The sequence below is a fragment of the Macrobrachium rosenbergii genome, chromosome 4 (assembly GCF_040412425.1).
Source record: "Macrobrachium rosenbergii isolate ZJJX-2024 chromosome 4, ASM4041242v1, whole genome shotgun sequence".
Lineage (NCBI taxonomy): Eukaryota > Metazoa > Arthropoda > Malacostraca > Decapoda > Palaemonidae > Macrobrachium > Macrobrachium rosenbergii.
In genome coordinates this window covers 81,847,294-81,869,470 of record NC_089744.1, presented here as the reverse complement: position 1 = coordinate 81,869,470, position 22,177 = coordinate 81,847,294, and the positions used below count along the sequence as shown (strand labels likewise).

The following is a 22,177-nucleotide window of genomic DNA, read 5'->3' as shown; positions in this document are numbered from 1 at the left end:
ATAACTTACATGGCTACTCTCTGTGCAATGGTGAGCATATCGGATCCTCGAGTAAGCGGCGAAGCACTAGTAGAAAAATAAGATTATGAAAATAAGAGTATAAGATCCTGGCGGCACAGTGCAACTCAGAGCAGTGGCAGACGAGTAGTGAGAAAGACTGTCGTCTGCTTGGTGACCCTTTGCGCAGGCGCCTCGCGCTCCTCCGTGGAAAATCTTCCATGCAGGGATGCGTGTTGTTTCCATTTTCCGCCGGTGGAATTTGCCACGGAATTTGTTTTGAAATGTCGAAGAATTTATGTTGTCAGCATTTAAAAATGGTCAGGATGTATGTGAAATGAATTTTACGCAACCCCTGTGGCGTTTACGAACCGGTTGCAATGTTTTGCATTGATTTAAACCCAGGAATGAAATAATTTCCATGTCCTCTCCGCCCACGCGAAGGACATGTGGAAACTTCAGGAGACTAAACGATGCTCCCTGCAAAATAACACGAAAACGTTAACATTTTGAGTCTGAGAGAGTTGTCGATCGATTTTTTACCGTTTTCTATGGATCGGGCGGCTGGTAGAACAGCTGGGCTGACTCATTTCTTCCTCTCTCCTTCCCCCACTGATTTATGGTTGTTTCTTGACCTTCAAATTGGGGCACACTGCCACCTTGACTCAGTTTCAGAAGCCGACTGAAGCGCTAAACGGGTGCCTTGCGTCTAGTTCCGTTATTTATACTTGATCGATAAATTCCACTTGGAGTACTGTGGTCTGATAGCGTGCAATCAATCAGAATAATTTCGATCACTAATCTTCTGCAAACAACAATTTCTCTTTTTCAGTGGGCATACCAAGACAAGGGCAGGAACAACTCTGAAAACAATGCACACTATTGTCATTATTATTGTTTCTCTTATTATTATTTTAAGCAACAATCCAAAGGCATAAACGAGCATAGCGCTCTTGCATATTAAAATACTGAAAATGGCTGATTTCGTCAAAGTGACGTCCAATAATAATCTTGGTTCATCAGTCACAATATATATATATATATATATGTATGTATATATATATATATATATATATATATATATATATATATATATATATATATATATATATATATATATATATGGACTACTATTAAGTATTAACTTACAATTGTCAATTCTGTGACGAATAGTCTCAAGCACTATTTAGTTATTTCCAACAACTCTCCTATGAAATATAAAAACCTTTTTCTAAATTTGGAAAGGTATTCCCGAATGACAATGAAATATTTGATGGCATGCTCCTTGCCAACTCGTCTTCCCTGCCACAACATTACCAAAGCATCCGCTCTAATATCTCATTTATCAGTTGGTGTTTTGTACTAACATGCCGAAAGAACTGTATATATAATAATTATGAACAAATGACCAGCAATACAAATGATTACAGTATACACAACTGACAACAAGTAGTATGAATACATAAGCGAAGACAGTGCGTAAAATCAAGCATGTTAAGAGACGGTGATTTATTGAGAATAATAATCCTTGAAGAAAGGAACTGTGACCTGAACTGCAGTCCAGGTATTTCCTTTAATCCCCCCGAAAAAAATATAAACGAAAGGAAGGGTATATTTAAGAAAATGCCAAATAACTGTTTTTTTTAATTCACAATAAAGACGTCCGGGTTATTCTACAAGCAGCCGAATTACGAAGTGCTATATATATACTCGTAGAGTTTGGAGCCCTAGGCCTATAAATAAACACAATCTGATTTCGACAGAAGTCGTTACAGACTGAGACGATCCTTATCATCTGATGAATCAGTGAGTTTTAGTCCTACCCAAAACTATTGGTATTCTCGAACCGTCAAGTAATGTCAATTGCAAATGATTGGCTTCGTAAGCTACAGGTAAGAAGTGAAAAATAATCCTTTTCTAAATTAAACTAGAATACATGACATTATCTGAAGGAATGGACTGAATGTATCATTATAAAGCGTGCAGGATGAAGGGGAAATCATTTTCTTCAACGACATAATGGGCCTGTGTACTAGCGTACCCATACTGTCGAAAATTACGGTAATATAAAGGTTGTCGAAACGTAGAGTCTACGCAAAGGCCAAACGCTGGGACTTATGAGGTCATTCAGCGCTGCAAAGGAAATTGAGAGTAGGTGGGTCTGAAAGGTGTAACAGGAAGAAAACCTCACAGTTGCACTCTGAAACAATTGTTAGGAGAGGTTGGCAGCAAGATGGGAGAATGATATGAATGGAGGTACAGTAAAAGGAATGAAAGGGGTTGCAGCTAGGGGCCGAAGGGACGCTACAAAGAACCTTTAGTAATGCCCACAGTGCACCCAATGAGATGCACTGACGGCACTCCCCCCTTACGTGGGTCGACACTGGGGAAATCAGGTAGACTACGATCCTGAAGCGTACTTCTACAGGAGCCATTGGCGAGAGAAGGTGACCACGGCCTGGACGATGCCAAGTGTAGACGTAGAATGTATTATCAGTGAGCTATCTCTGTTATACAAGTATATATATAATACGTGTGTGTTTGTGTTTGTGTTGCAAACATCCAAACCTTTAACATCAGAAAAGAATATTGTATTTATTTTCCAGGTTATGCCTCAATAGAAGGTGAATCCCATCGCTATACTCGTATATCTAACAAGGGTAGTGCCATCAGTACACCTCATGCAGTGCACTGTAAGCACTACTTAAGGTTCTTTGTAGCGTCCCTTCGGCCCGTAGCTGCAACCCCTTTCATTCCTTTTACTGTACCTCCGTTCATATTCTTTTTCTTCCATTTGACTTTCCACCCTCTCCTAACAATTGTTTCATAGTGCAACTGCTTTGAGGTTTTCCTCCTGTTACGTCTTTCAAACCTTTTACTGACAATTTCCCTTTCAGCGCTTAATGACCTCAAAGGTCTTTGGCCTAAATCCTATATTAATTAACTCATTCATAAAGTCTACATATGACCTGCGGCATGTAATTTCTAACTATTTTTTTCGCAAAAAATTATGGAAAAGATGGTATGTCTATAACGAAGAAAATTGTACACTTGAAAGACGAGACATGCGGCCACGGATGAAGGAAGTCGGCTGTCGACGATGTATGATAAGGAACACATTTCACAGATATGAAGTTGCGAGCTGCATGCATAGATAACTTGACATACCTTGCAGACGCTCTTATTCCTTAGCTATGTTTTCTACCAGACAGCATTGACTTTTAAAGAATACGTTGGGAAATCGGGCTTAAAGTTGTTCTACGATTTTTTGGTACGAATCCATTTCTTCTGAACCCTAATGTCTTGAGATGTAATAAGTGAAGTCTTTGTTGGAGTGTAATATGGTCAATAGTGGTCCATGGTGCAATAATATGACAACAATCTGGAGAATCAGCTTTTGATTCTTAGATTAAGCTACCAAAAAACTATAACGACTTAAAAAAAATTATATGACTAAATCGCAGACTTGCTCGACTGTCCTCTGGGAAACAAGAGGTTGGTGGACTCATAGAAAACGAGCTCCGGGAATAGAGGAAACTAAGGAAAAAACGACCGACCGTATAGTCACATATTGAGAATGAACAATAAAATGATGGGTATACGGAAGATGACACGTCGATGTGCAATTATGAAGCTCAGACAAAGACTAGTGATCTTTGTTGCGTCAGTGGAACGTCAGTAATGAAAACCGAATCAAATGTAAAGTTCGTAACTAATAGTAGCAGACACAATATAGTGAAAGGGCTGAAATAGTTATTTCAAGAGAGAACCATCCGATAACAGCAGTCGCTCCTGAGAGTTATGGCTGAGATTCTAGACGACGGAGGAGTTCACTGGGAAATTCGCGATGTGAGGAGAAATGGACACAAATGGGAAATATGAATGAGCGCACTTAACCTAACGCTGCAATGAAAGTGATATTGCATAATGGATAAGGAAGGCAAAGGCAAATCAAATTTAGGCTAAAGGCTAAGCGTTGGGACCTATGTGGTTATTCAGCACTGAAAGGGAAAATGTAAGTAAAAGATTTTAAAGGTGTAACAAGAGGAAAAACGCAAAGCAGTTGCACTATGAAACAATTGTTAGGAGAGGTTGGAAAGTAAGGTGGAAGAGAATAAGAACGGAGGTGCAATCAAGGGAATGAAAGGGGTTGCAGCTAGGAGCCTAAGGGACGCTGTAAAGAACATTAAGTAACGCCTAAGTTGCACCGTGTGAGGTGCACTGACGGAGCTACGCCCCTACTAGGCATATTTGATAAGACCTTTGCTAATCATCATCAACAATACAATTTTCAAACAGCTAGAGAAGATCACTTATATATTTATGTTGCTGAAAATACTCGAATCTTCGAGCTCTCTGCCATCCATCTTTCCACATATCATTAAAACCCTCTGGGGAGAATGGTTAATCTGCAAACCCATTATGATATTACCAGAACCACCGCAGTTATCAAATATCAAACCTCCCCAACATACAAGGATTATACTTTTGCGGGGGATATGGGTTCCTCTGACAATAATAATAATCAATTTGGTAGGGCTGGTTGTTTTGTTTGTCGTGCTACACTAACACCGCATGAAACAGTACAATGGCGTTGATTTTCAAAGAAAGTTTTGTTAAGATAAAGAGAAGCAACATTTTAAATGGTGACGGTAAAGCTGAGAATCTCAGTTGTAGGTTAACTATTATGATTCTTAATTCTATTATGGAAATACCCAGTTTAGTGTTGGTTTCAGCAATAATTCTCATTTGCATGTATGTGTGTGTGTGTGCGTGTGTGTGTTTCGTTCTCCTTTGGCAACTACTATCCATTTCAGGGATCGCAAGTCATCGTTTTTCTCAAATATCTTTCAAACTAATTATTTGATCAAAATGGTGCTTGGACACAGTGTACAAGGCACCTCCAGCTACTTTTTGGTAATATAGTGCATTGTCAAATGGTTTTAGTTAAGGTGTTTGCCCTTGACTTACATGGTGTTGCCAAGCATCGCCAAACTATGCATTCGAACGTCCTTTATCCTCATCCCGCCCCTCCCTCTCCCTTCCCCTCCTCATCCCTCCCTCAACCCACTTTCCTGGCCTCCCCATCTCCGCCCACCCTTTCCTGTCTATGGGGAATAGCGGACGTTCGATTGCGTAGATTAGTCCAACTGACTCATGCGACTTTGCCTTTAAAAGTCAAGAGTAAAAGCTTAATTAACACATTTGACAATGCACTATATTAATAAAAATTAGCTGGAGGTGTCTTGTACACTGTGTCAAAGTACCATTCCGATCAAATAATTGGTTTGAAATATATTCGAGAAAGACGATGACTCGCGGTCCCTGAAATGGATAGTAGATTACTGAACATTGCCTTTGACAAGAGACTGTTCAGAGAAAAACAGTTTTTTTTAAGGGGAATTTGTTAATAATCTCTTTTTTTCATAATGATTTATATAGATTTTGAGAATTCAAACCAATATTACAGTTCCTGAATTTCCTCAATAAGTGCATCAGAAAGTGAGAAAATAAAGTTGACAACATGAATGCTACCATAACACGAATTATGCCCAAAACAGATCAATAACTCTGCTTATTTTCTTTCACAGTGATGACGATGCCCAGGGCTTCGAGGGCGGAGGTCGCGTCGCCTGTCCTGCTGCACTACGACCTGTCGGGGACGCCGCTCTTCGACGACAACGACGACTCCATGGACATCGTTCTCTACGACACCACCGTCGAGTACGTGCCCAACAAAACGCGAATCCGCACGGCTCTCAGCTCCGACACGAGCGTCGAAAACCTGCGGAGGCAGCTCCTCGACCCGAACGACCAGCAGATATTCGCCATGGGGAACCTCGCTGCCGAGTTAGAAAAAGCCATGGAAGACGAGGACGAAGAAGAAGAAGAAGAAGAAGAAGAAGAAGACGATGACGACGAAGAAGGCGAGATGGTATTCAGACACAACGGCTCTTCCTCGGCAGGATCGACTTCGCCTTACTGCTACGAGAAGTCCGTTGAGATGGAGTCGCCGAGTATAGAGCAGTCGAGGGTGTCCTTGAAGAGCAACGAGTATCCTCTAGATCGCCACCAGCCGGATTCTCCCATGGTGGCCATGTTCCGCGCCCTTCGCTGCTTCGAGGGGGATGAATTCTCTGACGAGGGGAGTCAACAAGATCTTTCAGGGTCTATGGAGATCAAGAGGTCGAGACGACAGAAGCAGTCGCCAAGAAGACACACCCAAAAGGGGTATTCGAAAGTGCCTCGCAATACCACTATAGATTACTAACTGTCTGACAATAATACACAACTGAGTAGCTAATAGTGTTCATATACACTAAATCTGTATACGTGTATGAAATTACCTGTAAGCATACTGTACAGAAGAACAGAAACCTAATGAAAAGGTCCAGATTATGAAATTTTGTAATTTCAAATTTTGTTGATTTTTTAATATTCATATATATATATATATATATATATATATATATATATATATATATATATATATACATATGTATGTATAGCTGAATCACGTAAATATGGAACTTGATGAATATATATATATGCAAAGGCAATACCACGAAGGAAAGTGAAACAACGGAGGTGGTGCTAGCCCTACTCCTTACTGTCCTTTACTTAACTAAGTAAAGGACATTGCCGAAAGGCCTATATATATATATATTGTCTATATTATATATATATATATATATATATATATATATATATATATATATATATATATATATATATATATATATATATATATATATATATATACTGTATATATATATATATATATATATACATATATATATTATATATATATATATATATATATATATATATATATATATATATATATATTCAATACATTTAATTTCATGGGTGTCTTTGAAAATCAGCCATGCAACTACTGACAAGATTACTTAACACGGGTATACAAAAGTATAACGAATTCAATCTTAAAAGATATAATCAGGTTAGCGATAAATTCACAATCATGATCCAAATTTCAAAAAGAAATGTTCGTCTGACTTTGTATTTATTTAAGGATAAGCAGTTATTTTGTCGCGAAAGCAAACGTCTACTTATCATCTGACCTTTTGAAATAACTCCTAATGGACAGTGTAGTTGCGGTTAATAAACAAAAAATTTTCTGAAAATTAACCATCTCCAGTCTGTTCTATAATACGTTGATGATTCTTATACTTTCAACTCGACCTTATCCTCTTGAATTTTCTTCCTGACTTAAAGCTATTTCTGAAGAACTGTTGCATTGGCGTCAGGACCTCATGCATATTTTGCTCGTCCAGAACATCAATTTATGCGCATAAAAATATTTGTATAATCAGTATTTATCATCCTCTCACAATGTTTCAAGCTAAAATAATACAATTAAATTACTAGACTAACTTAAACAGAGGGAGAAGTATGATAAAGAGGAGGAAATAATAAATAAATAGGAAACCAACGTATACCTATAATAACGGATAAGAAAAAAAGCACGATAAACAGAAGCATGGAACTTCAAGATAGCATAACGGCGTCTCATAAACGCAAGAGCACTGGCATAACCTGTAACAACTGCCAGGGGGACTTTCCCAAAGTCCACGCCCTGGAATTTTCCAAAGACCAACCCTTGGACTTTTCCTAGGTCCAAACCTTGGACTTTGGCAGATTGTGACGCCTTGTTAGGAAACAAGTAGCAAGCACTAATTCCCGGGAAGTTTCCTCCATATACCTTTCACATCTCTATTATGAAATACTTATGTTTCTGGAGGTATGATCGAAAGAATAAATTCAGCAAGAATTTTTGTCGACTTTTCATTTACCTTTGAGTAAGTAAAATTCACGTACTTCAAGTTCATAATTTCTCCTTTTTTCTTTCATGAATATTTCAACCCAACAGTGAATCCGTATATTCTCTCTCTCTCTCTCTCTCTCTCTCTCTCTCTCTCTCAGAACTTACATTCATATCAGAAAATAGATAGGCTAATCAATTTAAGCAAACAAGTAACTATGACTGAGATACAAGTAACAAAGAAGACTGGCTGATTGATTTAATGTTCTCTGGCATCGTTAACAAAGAGTAACAAAGAGGAACAAAGAACAATGATAATTCAAGAACAATTTAGAGTTGCTCAAGCACTTTTTTAGTAATTCCTTTTTAGGAAAAATCAACGCAGGTTCGGGCAGATTCAACAGAACCGCTATTTTCAGACCTGGGACGTCCACACTAACTTATGGGATTTTACCAATTCCTTCTTTTCAATTATCTTCCTTTCAAGTTTTTGGTCTATATGTATAACTGTGTATAAATTTTATTTTTCTCCGTCAATGTATAAACTCCATGACAAGTTTTACTTTTACCAACAGAAGCACATATACTATCATGCCAATTTGTCAGTTCACCCTCTGTACTTATCGCTGAAGCCAGTCTTAATGAGAAATCCGTATAATTTCCTTACTTTTTTTCATATGAATTTTGCTTCTCTCTCTCTCTCTCTCTCTCTCTCTCTCTCTCTCTCTCTCTCTCTCTCTCTCTATATATATATATATATATATATATATATATATATATATATATATAGAGAGAGAGAGAGAGAGAGAGAGAGAGAGAGAGAGAGAGAGAGAAGAGAGAGAGAGAGAGAGAGAGTCATCCGACTATCTTTCACTCTCTGTCTCCCAACCATTACTCTTCATAAACTCTAAAAACAAAAAGTGGCAAATGACTCTCTCTAACTCAAATACCATTAAAAACTAAAAGACAAATGTGTCAATCTCATGATGTTAAAAATAATTATTTTTCTAGAAGGAAACGCAATGAAATCTAATAGTCACTTGATGTTCTACTAGTAAAACGACATAATTAACGATTAATTCGGTCCCACTTACAAAAATAAAATTACAATCCAAGCGAAAGCTATCCACTGCCATACAACCTGTAATTATGTGTAAGAAAAACATTCATCACTGTACTTTGGACCAAGACACACCACGCGCAGTTGAGCAAGGTTTTCTTAAGACAGGCTTGCATGATTTTCACGCTTTCTGTGTCAACATCATCGTTTCTTGTCCGTCAAGAAGACAATTTTAGTACTAGCAAGTAACCAAGCAGTCTCTTCAATTACTCTGTAACTACTGACAGCTTCTACGACTGGACTTCATAACTGTATATCGCGAAGTAACGAGGATTTATAAACTTAAGTCAATAATCCAACGATTTTCATTAAAAATGGGCGAACAGACGCTTTAAAATTTAGATCATCATGGCCCTGATCGATTCGCCTAACTCCAAGTGTATGCGCGCGCATCACCTCGAAACCAGCCGTCACAGCCTCTGACTGACGAAAGCGCACCGCCTCCAGTGAGAGGAGGAACTATCGTTAAATGATGCTTAACCGTCTGGCTGTCTATCTATCTGTCTGCCTTATCAAACACCTGTTCCTCGTTCGACAGCGATTCATTGACACAGTTATCAGACGCCTTTCGAAACGTGCACGCAGCGTGGAGAGAAAAAAAAGTCCCTAAACCTTGGGACTCGATTTACAAAAGGAAGTAGAAAGCGTACATGAGTAGTAATGGCAATTTAACATTCGAAATATTACTTTATGACCTTCCAGCAACTAGAAGGTTAACCCTGAACACATACAAAACGGTAAGATAAGGTCACTGCGATTCCTGGCAGACTCACGGAATGGCCATTAAAGCTAAGGTTAAGGAAATAAATGAAAAATGAAAAAGAAATGCGCACCTTTAATTGCAAAATTCTCTTTTCAATCATGGCGTGACTCTCTCTCTCTCTCTCTCTCTCTCTCTCTCTCTCTCTCCCCATATAGGTCAAACAATGTGTGTCAGACAGTGACTGCTGAATATTCTAATACGTTTAAAATGTAAAACTAGTAATTAACATTAAGAAATATATATGACTTACTCTTAATCAGAATGAGACTTTAGTAATAGTCTACGACTGCCTTGCAAACAAGCAGCGCTAAATTTATGTAACTGGGCTCAGAATTTTACTACTTTACGATAACAAAAGTTTTACTATACGCACCGTTCCTCTCACTGGTAAATAACATTACTTTTTCCTGCTCTAATTACTTGAGTGAAAGGAAGAAATTCTGGTAACCATTTTGAATCCTCCTGAACGTACTGACAGTCAAAGACAGGACTTGTAATATACCTTTTTTATGAGAAACAAAAAAATGGGAGAATTCGAGCATCATCAGCCGACAGCATAAGACGTTCATGTAATAAATCAAACCACTTTTAAATTGCACTGGATCAGGTGACACTTGTGTGTTCTGGATTTGGTGGTTACGCATGTCCATTCATATCTCATTCAATTGTCAATTACAGTTAATTGATATATTCTTACAAACTACTACCAATTTACGAATTTACGTAGGTTGGGAGACCTTGGCCATCATAAATTGGCATTACGTTTCAAAACAAGTAAAAAATGCGCCAAAGTTTCTTCGGTGCAATCGAGTTTTCTGTACATCGTACAATCAAGGCCACCGAAAATAGGTCTATCTTTTCGGTGGTCTCCGCATAATGATGTATGAGCCGCTGCCCATGAAACTTTAACCACGTCCCGGTAGTGGCCTGGCCTATATCGTTGCCAGAAGTACAATTATGGCTAACTTTAACCTTAAGTAAAATAAAAACTACTGAGGCTAGAGGGCTGCAATTTGGTATGTTTGGTGATTGGAGGGTGGTTGATCAACATACCAATTTGCAGCCCTCAAACCTCAGTAGTTTTTAAGATCCGAGGGCGGATAGAAAATGTGCGGACGTACAGACAAAGCCGGCACAATTGTTTTACTTTGGGAAACTAAAACCCGCAATAAACATTTCTTCCACTTTCTCTAAGCCATTAAATATTTATACGAAACTTTCTTGAATTTAAAGAAAATCAGTCAGCTTTTTAGACAAGTTAAGTATACCTTAGTTTTACCAGACCACTGAGCTGATTAACAGCACTCCTAGGGATGGCCCGAAGGATTAGACTTATTTTACGTGGCTAAGAACCAATTGGTTACTTAGCAACGGGACTTACAGCTTATTGTGGAATCCGAACCACATTATAGCGAGAAATGAATTTCTATCACCAGAAATAAATTCCTCTAACTCTTCATCAGCCGGCCGCAGGAATTGAACTCCGGCCCATCGCGTGACAGTCTGAAGCTCAACCGACTCGGCCAACAAAGGGCTCTAGCTTTTTAGACAAAAAATATAAATAGCATCAACCACCTCTGATTCAAAACAGAAATAGGACCACTTTACAGCTATAAATTCAAATACTTGATTAACAGACTTCCACAAATTAGCAACTTTTAAGAATAAGTCTCTTTTAGTAGAGACACTGTTTCACACACACACACACACACATTTTGAATCAGATGAGTTCCAAAAAGCATGCATCGAAAAACTGAATGATTTCTTCCTATTGCTACTTTAATACTTTGACTATTTTGGCAACAAAGGTCTCAAAAATAGAGAATCAGATCTTCCCTTGGATTTTTATTCATCCTGCGCCTCCTTTGCAACACGCAGTAGTAGTAGTAATTGTAGGGATTTGTCTTTGGAACGGCTGCGCTTCTGTAATTACGGCCACAAGGAGCGTTCCTCGAGTGCGTAAGACTGTCAAGTGTAGCAACAATATTTACTCGTTATATCCCCAGGAAATGTTCCTACTGTTCATGGTCCTCCCAAAATCAAAGTTTTATTATATAATATATATATATATATATATATATATATATATATATATATATATATATATATATATATATATATCTCTGAGTTTTTCACACTCCTCTTTACTTTAGTTATTTACTTCTTTACAGTTTCCTACATACTGTCTAGCATAATTATCCATGGAGTTTCGAAAGTCCTTGCAGTCACTTTCGTGAGTTCTGGGAAGTGATGATTCACCTTCCAGAACCAGTACGTACTCGTGTGCTAACCACAGGCAGCATTACGTTCGTAATTATGCTAACCATATGTTATTAGGTGAGAAACTAATATACTCTATATAAACGACGTTCAAATCTAAGCCGTCACCAATAATGATTCCTATCATATTTATTTATTTATTTTCGAAAGTGACAATGAGGTGGAAGAGAAAATTTATTCTTATAGGAATTAAGAGAGTTCGATTGCGTACACGCACGTGCACACACACACACACACACATATATATATATATATATATATATATATATATATATATATATATATATATATATATATATGTATATATATATATATATATATATATATATATATATATATATATATATATATATATATATATATATATATATATATATATATATAGAGAGAGAGAGAGAGAGAGAGAGAGAGAGAGAGAGAGAGAGAGAGAGAGAGAAATTTAATTTCACCTACCAAGGGGTGGTTCCAAAGAAAAAAAAAACACATCGATCAATAACACATTCATACTCCAGCTGCTGAATCGTGAGTGAACCCCTTGCAGAAAAAAATTCCCCAACTCCAGCCACTTCATACACCAACAAACAAGGTTTACCAGCAGATCACTACAAAAGAAATCCATGAAGGCGTATCAGTCTTTCTGGCGCGGACTCCTTTTCATATTCTCGCATTTAAAAAGTGGCCTGAGGTATTAAAGGAGAACAGTGACATCACAGATGAACGCAGTCTGAGCGTAGTAAAAGTTAGCAAATGAAGAAGAAGATGCCATTCATCTTATAGTTCTGGATGACAGACGGTTGACTATCCAAAAGATACCAGAGTCCACGGGCACTAGTGGTGACTCAGTACACCCTATTCTGAGTGATATGGTGGGAAAGAGCAAGCTGTCAGCTCATTACCAGAACAGGAGTTGACCAGAGTGCAAAATTCCAGAACATCTGACTCGTTCTCTAGTCAATTTCTTTACAGGAAATCAGGAACCATAAGCGAGATTTGATGTCAACACCTTGGCCCTGAATCAAAGAATCAAAATGAGTAGAGGAAGCGCTAAGGGTGTCCATATCCAAAAGAATTCGAGCAGACGGTGTCTTTCCTGTAAGTGATACCTTTGTGTATTTGGATTCTGTTTGCTAGCAAGACAAACTGCTTGGGAATAGGCCTTACCATTAATAGAAACTTTTTGCCTCAGAACTAGGATAGAATATAGAGTTTAGGCTAAAGGCCAAGCACTGGGACCTATGAGGCCATTCAGCTTTGAAAGGAAAATTGAGAGTAAAAGGTTACGAAGGTGTAACACGAGGAAAACCTCGCAGTTGCACTATGAAATAATCGTTAGGGGAGAGTGGATAACAAGATGGAAGAAAGAGAATATGAACGGAGGTACAGTAAAAGGAATGAAAGGGGTGCAGCTAGGGCCCGAAGGGACGCTGCAAAGAACCTTCAGTAATACCTACAGTGCACCCCGTGAGGTGCACTGACGGCACTAACCCCACTACGGGGATGCTTCAGAACTGGGACAGCTGAAGTAAATAATCTCGATGAAATGCAGAGAAAAGCGACGTGGCACAGAGCAGCTTCTGAATTTTCTTAACTTAAATCCCACTTGTGTAGTCCAATTAAAAACAGCGTCCCCAACTAGGAAGAAGTAATCATCATTATAGGAGCAATAATATGATCAACCTTACTGCAAAGGAGTATTGGGAAGCCCAGGATGCAGTCCTCTTGATGAATGGTACACCAATTGCATTTAAGGGAGACTAAATACAAAAAATGTTGTTCTCCTGTGATCCCGGTATCAACAACTAAAATTAACAACCATAATAACATATTTGTGCTGCAATAACCGTAAAAATTTTGAATATATAAAAAAAATTGTTGAAATATCAGGAATCTGCGAGCGTAAAACTCACTGACGAATAAACGATTTCCTTACCAGTACGTATTATTTGGCATTTCTTCCCCCTGATAAAATCGAATTCGCCAAAAAATCTTTGAGCTTTTATAAAACAGTTTTGAGAGCCAGTAAAATATAATAAAAAAAAGGCTAAAAGGATCGCAGTATTTAAAAATGAGGTAACCAATCAACATAGAAAAATGTAAATTTTAACGATATCATGAACGTCTCAGATTCGAGTAAGAATTCATGCATTTACGATTTCCCTTAACCAGTAACAGTCAAAACACTGAGTCACGAGATCATTCTTAGGCACTGACGCTGGTCTCAGCGGTTAATAATGTATATTTATCAAGGTAACTTTTACCAGGGGAAACTTTACTTCCATCAAACGCCCACGTTTATAAAATAAAATAAATGAACTTTTATCTTATAGAATGAAAAGTCATCAATATATTCTGCAACAGCATCAATTCATTGTTGTCATTTTATTATACCGATTCCAAGAGCTTCGCGCACGTTGAATGATGGACCCTATGATTCTCACAAGGTCATTTGATCTCAGGAAATCAGTAACACATCTTGAAAAATAAGGTTAATGTTCAGCATAAGTAAGCACTAGCCGGAGAGGCTATCTTAAAGATGATGTAACACTGTAAACTATAAGCACCAAGGTTGGGAAAAAATAAAAACAATATCTCAAACAATTTGGTATCAATGAAACGGCTGTGGGTGCTTCTGACAACCAGAAGAGAACAATATGACATAAAGGGTAGGAAACAAAGGTCTAAATTGTGTTGCGCTGAAGCCACTGCGCCTGGAGACGTAAAAAAAGTATTTTCTGCAAGACACGAATATTCTATAAATACTCCAGGAAAAAAGATTAAATCAAAATTAAGCTCTATTATTTTTATTAAGAGCCAAGCTGCAATCTGCTTGGAAAAGCAGAATTCTATAAACCCAATGGCCCTTGTAGGGAAAGCAGCCGCTTTCCAAGAAATAAATTAGAAAATAGAGAAATGGAGACATCACAAGGATAGACAAATATAATGAATAACAAGACAAATATCAATGTAAAAGAAGTATGACAAATAAAAGATAAACGGTATACTGATACTCTTGTTAGCCTGCTCAACATAAAGGCACCTGCACCAAGTTCGAACTCCTGAGGGTCCAACGATTCAACTGCAGCATTAGGACCTAAGATTATTCCGCAGTTTGGTCACAGAAGGAATAAAGCCCCTGGAAAACCATGCGGCACCGAACCTCCCAAAAGGAAATGCAACTCTAGATAGGATAGTCTGGGGAGATCCGAATGCAAGGGATGGAAGTAAATAAACGACGAAAATACACTACATAAGTAACAGCATTAGACTGAAAAACAAACTATATTCAATTAGCTTTCATAGGTATACTCATGACCATGGCGTATCTTGACAAATATATAATCGGGTTTGACGACTTGAAATCATTAATGATAAATACAGTAATTATGCCCGATATACAGTATATGTATGTATGTATGTATGTATGTATGTATGTATGTATGTATGTATGTATGTATGTATGTATATATATATATATATATATATATATATAATATAGCAGGAAGGAATATATGCTATATATATATATATATATATATATATATATATATATATATATATATATATATATATATATATATATATATATATATATATTAATAATATATATATATAAGTATATATATATATATACACATATATATTGTGTTTATGTGTGTGCGCGGGCGCGTGTGTATTCACAATAAGTCGCATACAAATGCTGACTTCATTCCGAACATTCTTCGTTAATGTGAAAGTATTTTTCTTCCTTCTCACTTTACATTTTGATATTATCTATGCAGACAAAACACCGAAAGCAAAAATCACTGCAAACGTATAACTGCGTGAAGAAAACGAGCAATATTAACGTCTAACAAGACTTACCTGGCACAATAAGGGCCTGATCTGTAACTCTTGGCACTTGGGGGTAAACTTTTGGGAGCAAAACACGCTACAGCACTTGTGTTTCCCATTGCACTCTGTTCAGAGAAAAAAGAAGTGCTTTCCACACTTTACTCTGAGTTCATTCAAGCACGTAAATTAAAATACTCGCAGCAAAGTCTGGCGTGGAGAGAATGTGGATGGTTTTTATGCACTAGAAAACCTGCACACTACCGCGACCCGTGATCCGTGCTGGACTGAAAACCTAGACCGAATAGGGAGTTAAGTCTAGTCTAACGTCGCCTTGATTCGCAAGGGGAAAACGCCGATGGAAAGAAAACACACGACGACCTGGAGCAATAGACCTTGATCCAGTGGAGGGGAATGGCACACCAGGAGGATCTTATTTGTAAATGAGTGAGGTGGGGAGGGAGAGAAAGAGAGAGAGGGGGAGAGAAGGGATGGGAAACTGGCCTCGAAAATTTCCAGTATCAAGGGCCAGTTACATGTTGCAATAGCGTAAGTCAGCTGAATCACTGAACTAATGGTCAAACTTATTGCGAAATCCAGTCGTATTTTCTCTTCCTGAAATAAAAAATATACTGTTTACGGACCCAGAAATCGGTCGGTTCCATTTAAATACTAGTTACAGTTACGATACTAATTATTAGTTACTTATACTCCCACTTTCCTAGGAGTCAACACGACGCATCAGAGAGAGCTCGAAGCAAATGAGGTAACTTTTTTTCGATTTTAAAAGTATTCCTCACCTCTCACCTTGACAGCAGTGGGCAAAAAGGTCAAGTACAACGTTAAGATAATCGTAAACAAAAGGTGTCTGGGGAAAAGGGAAATTCACGCTGCGATAATCTATTTACCTTGAAAAATGCAAATACGGACATTACATGCTCCTTTTAAATGTGTAAGAGAGTCTTGTGCGATCAAAAACATGTTTTCTTAGTTTTTTTTTTTAATATTTGTATTTAAATACTTTTGTCGTCCATTCATTTTACTCACTGATCATCATACTAAGATGTAAAATGAAGCATACTATTAATTTTCATATATCTTTTTAAGAAGCAACGAAAATCCGATGAAAATGGATTTCATAACAACGTTTTCGAAAGGTCATATAGTGAGTTGTCAAAACTTGATCATCCAGAATCCAGAAAACATTAATCGTACAGTGATCGTCTATGTTCTCATAGTTAAAAAAAAAAACGAAAGATCTAAATTCAAAGCACAGTAAGTGAGGAAGGTCAACAATTCAGATATCCCGTTTCAAAATTATCAAACCCGCAAGATTATCGACCTATTCGCAGGCCTCTTATAAAATTCACGGGGGGAGAGAGAGAGAGAGAGAGAGAGAGAGAGAGAGAGAGAGAGAGAGAGAGAGAGAGAGAGAGAGAGAGAGAGAAAATTGTTTGCCTGCAGTAGCTATTCCTGGTTCCTTATCGGCCGCAATCACGTGAAACAACCGAACTCGTTATTGTGGTTCCTTTCCAGAATGCATTCCCGTCACATACTGCTCCCCAACCCAAAAGTCGAAAACTTATCTAATAAACAGAAAAATATGGCACCTTATTGTCACCAGTCGATATTTCGAAAAACTAATTTCGTTTCAAAAGCTGCACATCATCGTGGTTTCAAAAAGCTGGGCAGGCATGACATTTTCCTAAAAAGAATCCTCACTACGGTATTAGTCCTATATCAGTTGAAACGCGAGAAGAGGGTTAATGGATGAATCGAGTGATTTTCTAAATGGTTGAAATTAGATGTCCCCGCCAAGGTCTACATCACCTAAGAGGTCTCGTGACTTGCAGATATGAGCATTTGAACTACACGGGCACGCGAAAATTATAGGCCTACTTTCTCTTTGATAGGCTATTATTTTTTCAATATATGCCTACCGAGAGTCAATTTTCCAAGACATGGATTCAGAAAACTCTTAATTACTTCAGTCTGTCGAATAATTTCAAGGACATGGTGGAATGTTTAGCATAAACAAATAACAAATGTTTAGGCAATATGCTTTCAACGTACATAAACAAGCTTTTTCTTAGGCAAAAACTGACATTCTTAATCCACGTATCATAGTACAAAATTTCCAGCACAGGGAAAATCCTTTTAATTACGCAACCGTCAACGTGGACCACATCGATATTCAATTAATGTACCGAATTAATCCCTTGTATTATAACACTACAGTCTAGACACAGTGCAAGCTGGAAACACACTGGAGTCTCTGGAGAAGGGGTTTTCTCTGTCTGCAGGCCCCACGTGGCTGAAGCTGGCTCTCTCTCTCTCTCTCTCTCTCTCTCTCTCTCTGCATCCACCCTGAACGCATCAATAAACTTCTGGAAACAACATGGGAAGCGAGACGACCAAGAGGCGGAGTGCTCCAATGTCATGGATGCTGTTAAGTAGGCCAGTGTTCATCATAATATTAAATACCAAACTTGCTTTAATCTCGTTCACCCCAGGAGCATCCTTCTCTCTCTCTCTCTCTCTCTCTCTCTCTCTCTCTCTCTCTCTCTCTCTCTCTCTCTCTCAGGGAATGACAAACTTAAGCTAATTTTTTTTCGACTGCATGATACTGCCAAGTATCCAGTCAGTAACAAAGCAAATTTAAAAGTATATAAAAAACAGAAAAATAAGGGTTTTAATGGTGATACGAGTTCATTTCCTTCACGCTGTGTATATATGTATATGATATTCGATTTATAAGTGCATTCATCACTTATGAGGCCAAATAATTCCTGCCTTTGCGCTGTGTATTTTTCGGCCTCCTTTAAGAGAATCCACGTGACACAGCAATTAACTTTCACTTTAGTCTGATAGTTTTTTTTTCTTCTTCTTCTTCTTCTTTTGCTCTGTTACAATGAGTCTCGAATTCTGCAAGTGACTGTTGCTCTCCCATTCACGCCCCACCTACCAGTAATGGAATTACTTGCTTAACTTACAAATTACTCTATTGATTCAGCGGCTTTCTGGGAATTTAAAGCAAAATCGAGGATATTTCAAGTGAATATTGATCTTCACGGAAACGCAACTCTAAGCAGAAAGAAATACTAATATAGCAAGGTTTTCATCGATATATATACGTATATTCTCCATGCTTAAGTAATCTCGTGATAAGCAAGAGATTCTTACACATATGGATATATTATATTCCGTATACATAAATCATTGTAAAGTAATATAAATATGGCAAGGTTTTCATCCATACGTACACATATTCTCCATGCTTATGTAATCGTGATAAACAAGATATTCTCACACATATGGTTATTTTAAACTGTGAATAGATAAATCATTGTAAAGCGTCAGTATGGACATCTAAAAGGCACACGATATCGAACTTATGTAACATTTCCAGTTTTCACATAACATAGTCGCAGTCAGGCCTTAGAGGAAAAACCATTGTTTTCCGTGTAGCGTTCATCATTAATTTAACGTTTTCCTTCATGACTCTCATTCCCAGACAACAGAGATGCCTCCCCACCAAATCAATTTAAACATCTAAAAACATACGCTACTGAATTTTTGTAACCTTCCAGTTTCCGCATATAATAGTCGCAGTCAAGACTCGGGAGATAAAAGGTTTTCATTTCGTGTAGCGTTCACCATTAATTTAACGTTTCCCTTCATGATCATTCCCAGACAACAGATCTGCCACCTCACAGTCCAAGCTTCCAGAAACCCATCCAAGAGACCCACTACGTTTTCCCTCCCTCTAGCCCAGCGACATGCCTTGGCCTCATTTCCAACGTATTGATTCCACAGGTGGTCTTTTTCTGGCCTCTCCGTCCGCAGTGTCACGCCTTTTTGGAAACACCCAGAAAATTCCGGGGCCCCCCTCGAGTTCAGGCGTATCTCACTGTATTTCTTTAGCGGCCGTTCCTTTTCGTGTCTTGGCTTCTGGTTGAAAAACCGTATACAGTAAATGTGGCTGGTTGAAAAACCATGTACAGTGTACATGACTGGTTGAAAAACCATATACAGTATATATGACTGGTTGAAAAACCATATACAGTATGTATGATTGGTTGGAAAACCATACATGAATGGCTGAAATCCATGTATGACTGGTTGAAATCCATATATGACTGGTTGAAAAACCATATACGACTGGTTGAAAACCCATATATGACTGGTTGAAAACCCATATATGACTGGTTGAAAAACCATATATGACTGGTTGAAATCCATATATGGCTGGTTGAAAAACCATACACAGTGTATATGACTGGTTGAAAAACCATATTCAGTATATATGACTGGTTGAAAAACCATATACAGTATATATGACTGGTTGAAAAGCCATAAACGAATGGTTGAAATCCATACATGACTGGTTGAAAAGCTTTATGACTACTTGAAAAATCATATGTGACTGGTTGAAAAACCATATGTGACTGGTTGAAAAGCCATATGTGACTGGTTGAAAAAACATATGTGACTGGCTGAAAAACTATAATATGAATGGCTAAAAAACTATATATGACTGGTTGAAAAACTATACATGACTGATTGAAAAACCATATATGAATGGTTGGAAACCCATATATGACCGGTTGAAAAACTGTACGTGACTGGTTGAAAACCCATATATGACTGGCTGAAAACCCATATATGACTGGTTGAAATCCATATATGACTGGTTGAAAACCCATATGTGACTGGTTGAAAACCCATATATGACTGGTTGAAAACCCATATATGACTGGTTGAAAAACCATATATGACTGGTTGAAATCCATATATGACTGGTTGAAAATCCATATATGGCTGGTTGAAAACCCATATATGACTGGTTGAAAAACCATATATGTCTGGTTGAAATCCATATATGACTGGTTGAAAAACCATATATGTCTGGTTGAAATCCATATATGACTGGTTGAAAAACCATGTATGACTGGTTGAAGACCCATATATGACTGGTTGAAAAAACCCATATATGACTGGTTGAAAAAACCATATATGGCTGGTTGGAATCCATATATGACCGGTTGAAAAACCATATATGACTAGTTGAAAACCCATATATGACTGGTTGAAAACCATATATGACTGGTTGAAAACCATATATGACTGCTTGAAAAACCATGTATGACTGCTTGAAAAACCATGTATGACTGGTTGAAAAAACATATACGACTGGTTGAAAAACCATATGATTTGTTAAAAACCATATATGACTGGTGAAAACCCAAATGACTGGTTAAAAACCATATGTGAATGGCTGAAAACTCTATATGACTGGTTGAAAAGACATATAAGAATGGCCGAAAAAACTATAAAACTATAAAACTATATATAAGGCTGGCTGAAAATCCATATATATATATATATATATATATATATATATATATATATATATATATATATATATATATATATATATATATATATATATATATATATATATATATATATAATGGTTAAAAAAACATATAACTAATAGTCGCAATTTCCACTCGTTTCCTCGCAATAAATCAGTCTCATATAAATGGTTATATAGTCTTTATCTCTGACAGCTTAAACCATCACTAGAAAAAGCGTTTGAATGAATTAATAGCGAAATTTAGGCTATAAAGCCAATCACTGGGGCAACCTCAGTCATTCAGCACTCAAGCTGGAGTGGCTGGACAGCAGAGTACAGAGATCCTAAAAATAAGTGAGATGAAGTACAAGGATCTAAATGTGAAACTAGTAGAAAACCCCCACAGTTGCACTAAGAAGTAATAATCAGAGAGGTTGGACAGCAAGACAGGAAACCGGAATGGAAACAAAATAAAAGGCTGAAAACGAGGTGTGCAGCCAAGACCTTGGTACAGCTAGAGGCCAAACGGATGCAGCAAACACCCTTCCGTACTGCCTAAAGCGTATCGCATGTGGTGCAATGACTGCTCTTACCCCCAACGGGAAGCCATGATGGAAATGTTTCAATAAGAAACGACTGGCCTTTGCAACCGATTTCACTTTTGTTGGCTTTCTGTAAAAGAAAACTATCGTGCCGGCTATGTCTGTCCGTCAGCACTTTTTCTGTCCGCCCTCAGATCTTAAAAACTACTGAGGCTAGAGGGCTGCAAATTGGTATGTTGATCATCCGCCCTCCAATCATCAAACATCCAAATTGCAGCCCTCTAGCCTCAGTAGCTTTTATTTTATTTAAGGTTAAAGTTAACGATAATTGTGCTTCTGGCAATGATATATGGCAGGCCACCACCGGGCCGTGGTTAAAGTTTCATGGGCCGCGGCTCATACAGCATTATACCGAGACCACCGAAAGATAGATCTACTTTCGGTGGCCTTGGTTATACGTTGTAGCGGCTGTACGGAGAACTCGATTGCGCCGAAAAAACTT

The 22,177-nt window shown here is 37.8% G+C and overlaps 2 protein-coding genes across 10 annotated transcripts in view; one reads left to right on the top strand and one right to left on the bottom strand.

Annotated features, from left to right (window-relative positions):
- The window catches only part of LOC136836298 (uncharacterized), a 49,731-nt gene extending 43,338 nt beyond the window's left edge, over positions 1–6,393 (top strand). For both annotated transcript variants that reach the window (XM_067100405.1, XM_067100415.1), the window contains exon 2: positions 5,589–6,393. In XM_067100405.1, coding sequence (XP_066956506.1) covers positions 5,589–6,268 — 680 coding nt within the window. In that variant the 3' untranslated portion in view covers positions 6,269–6,393. The remainder of the gene's footprint in view (positions 1–5,588) is intronic.
- LOC136836217 (NADP-dependent malic enzyme-like) overlaps positions 1–18,042 on the bottom strand; it is an 87,800-nt gene extending 69,758 nt beyond the window's left edge. For 2 of the 8 annotated variants that reach the window (XM_067100255.1, XM_067100234.1), the window contains exon 1: positions 541–681. In XM_067100255.1, coding sequence (XP_066956356.1) covers positions 541–587 — 47 coding nt within the window. In that variant the 5' untranslated portion in view covers positions 588–681. Of the gene's footprint in view, positions 1–9; positions 501–540; positions 682–15,807; positions 16,390–17,981 lie in introns of those variants that run through there. The other 6 variants (XM_067100221.1, XM_067100227.1, XM_067100262.1 and 3 more) reach the window with 6 other exon arrangements.
- Between the last annotated feature and the right edge of the window lie 4,135 nt (positions 18,043–22,177).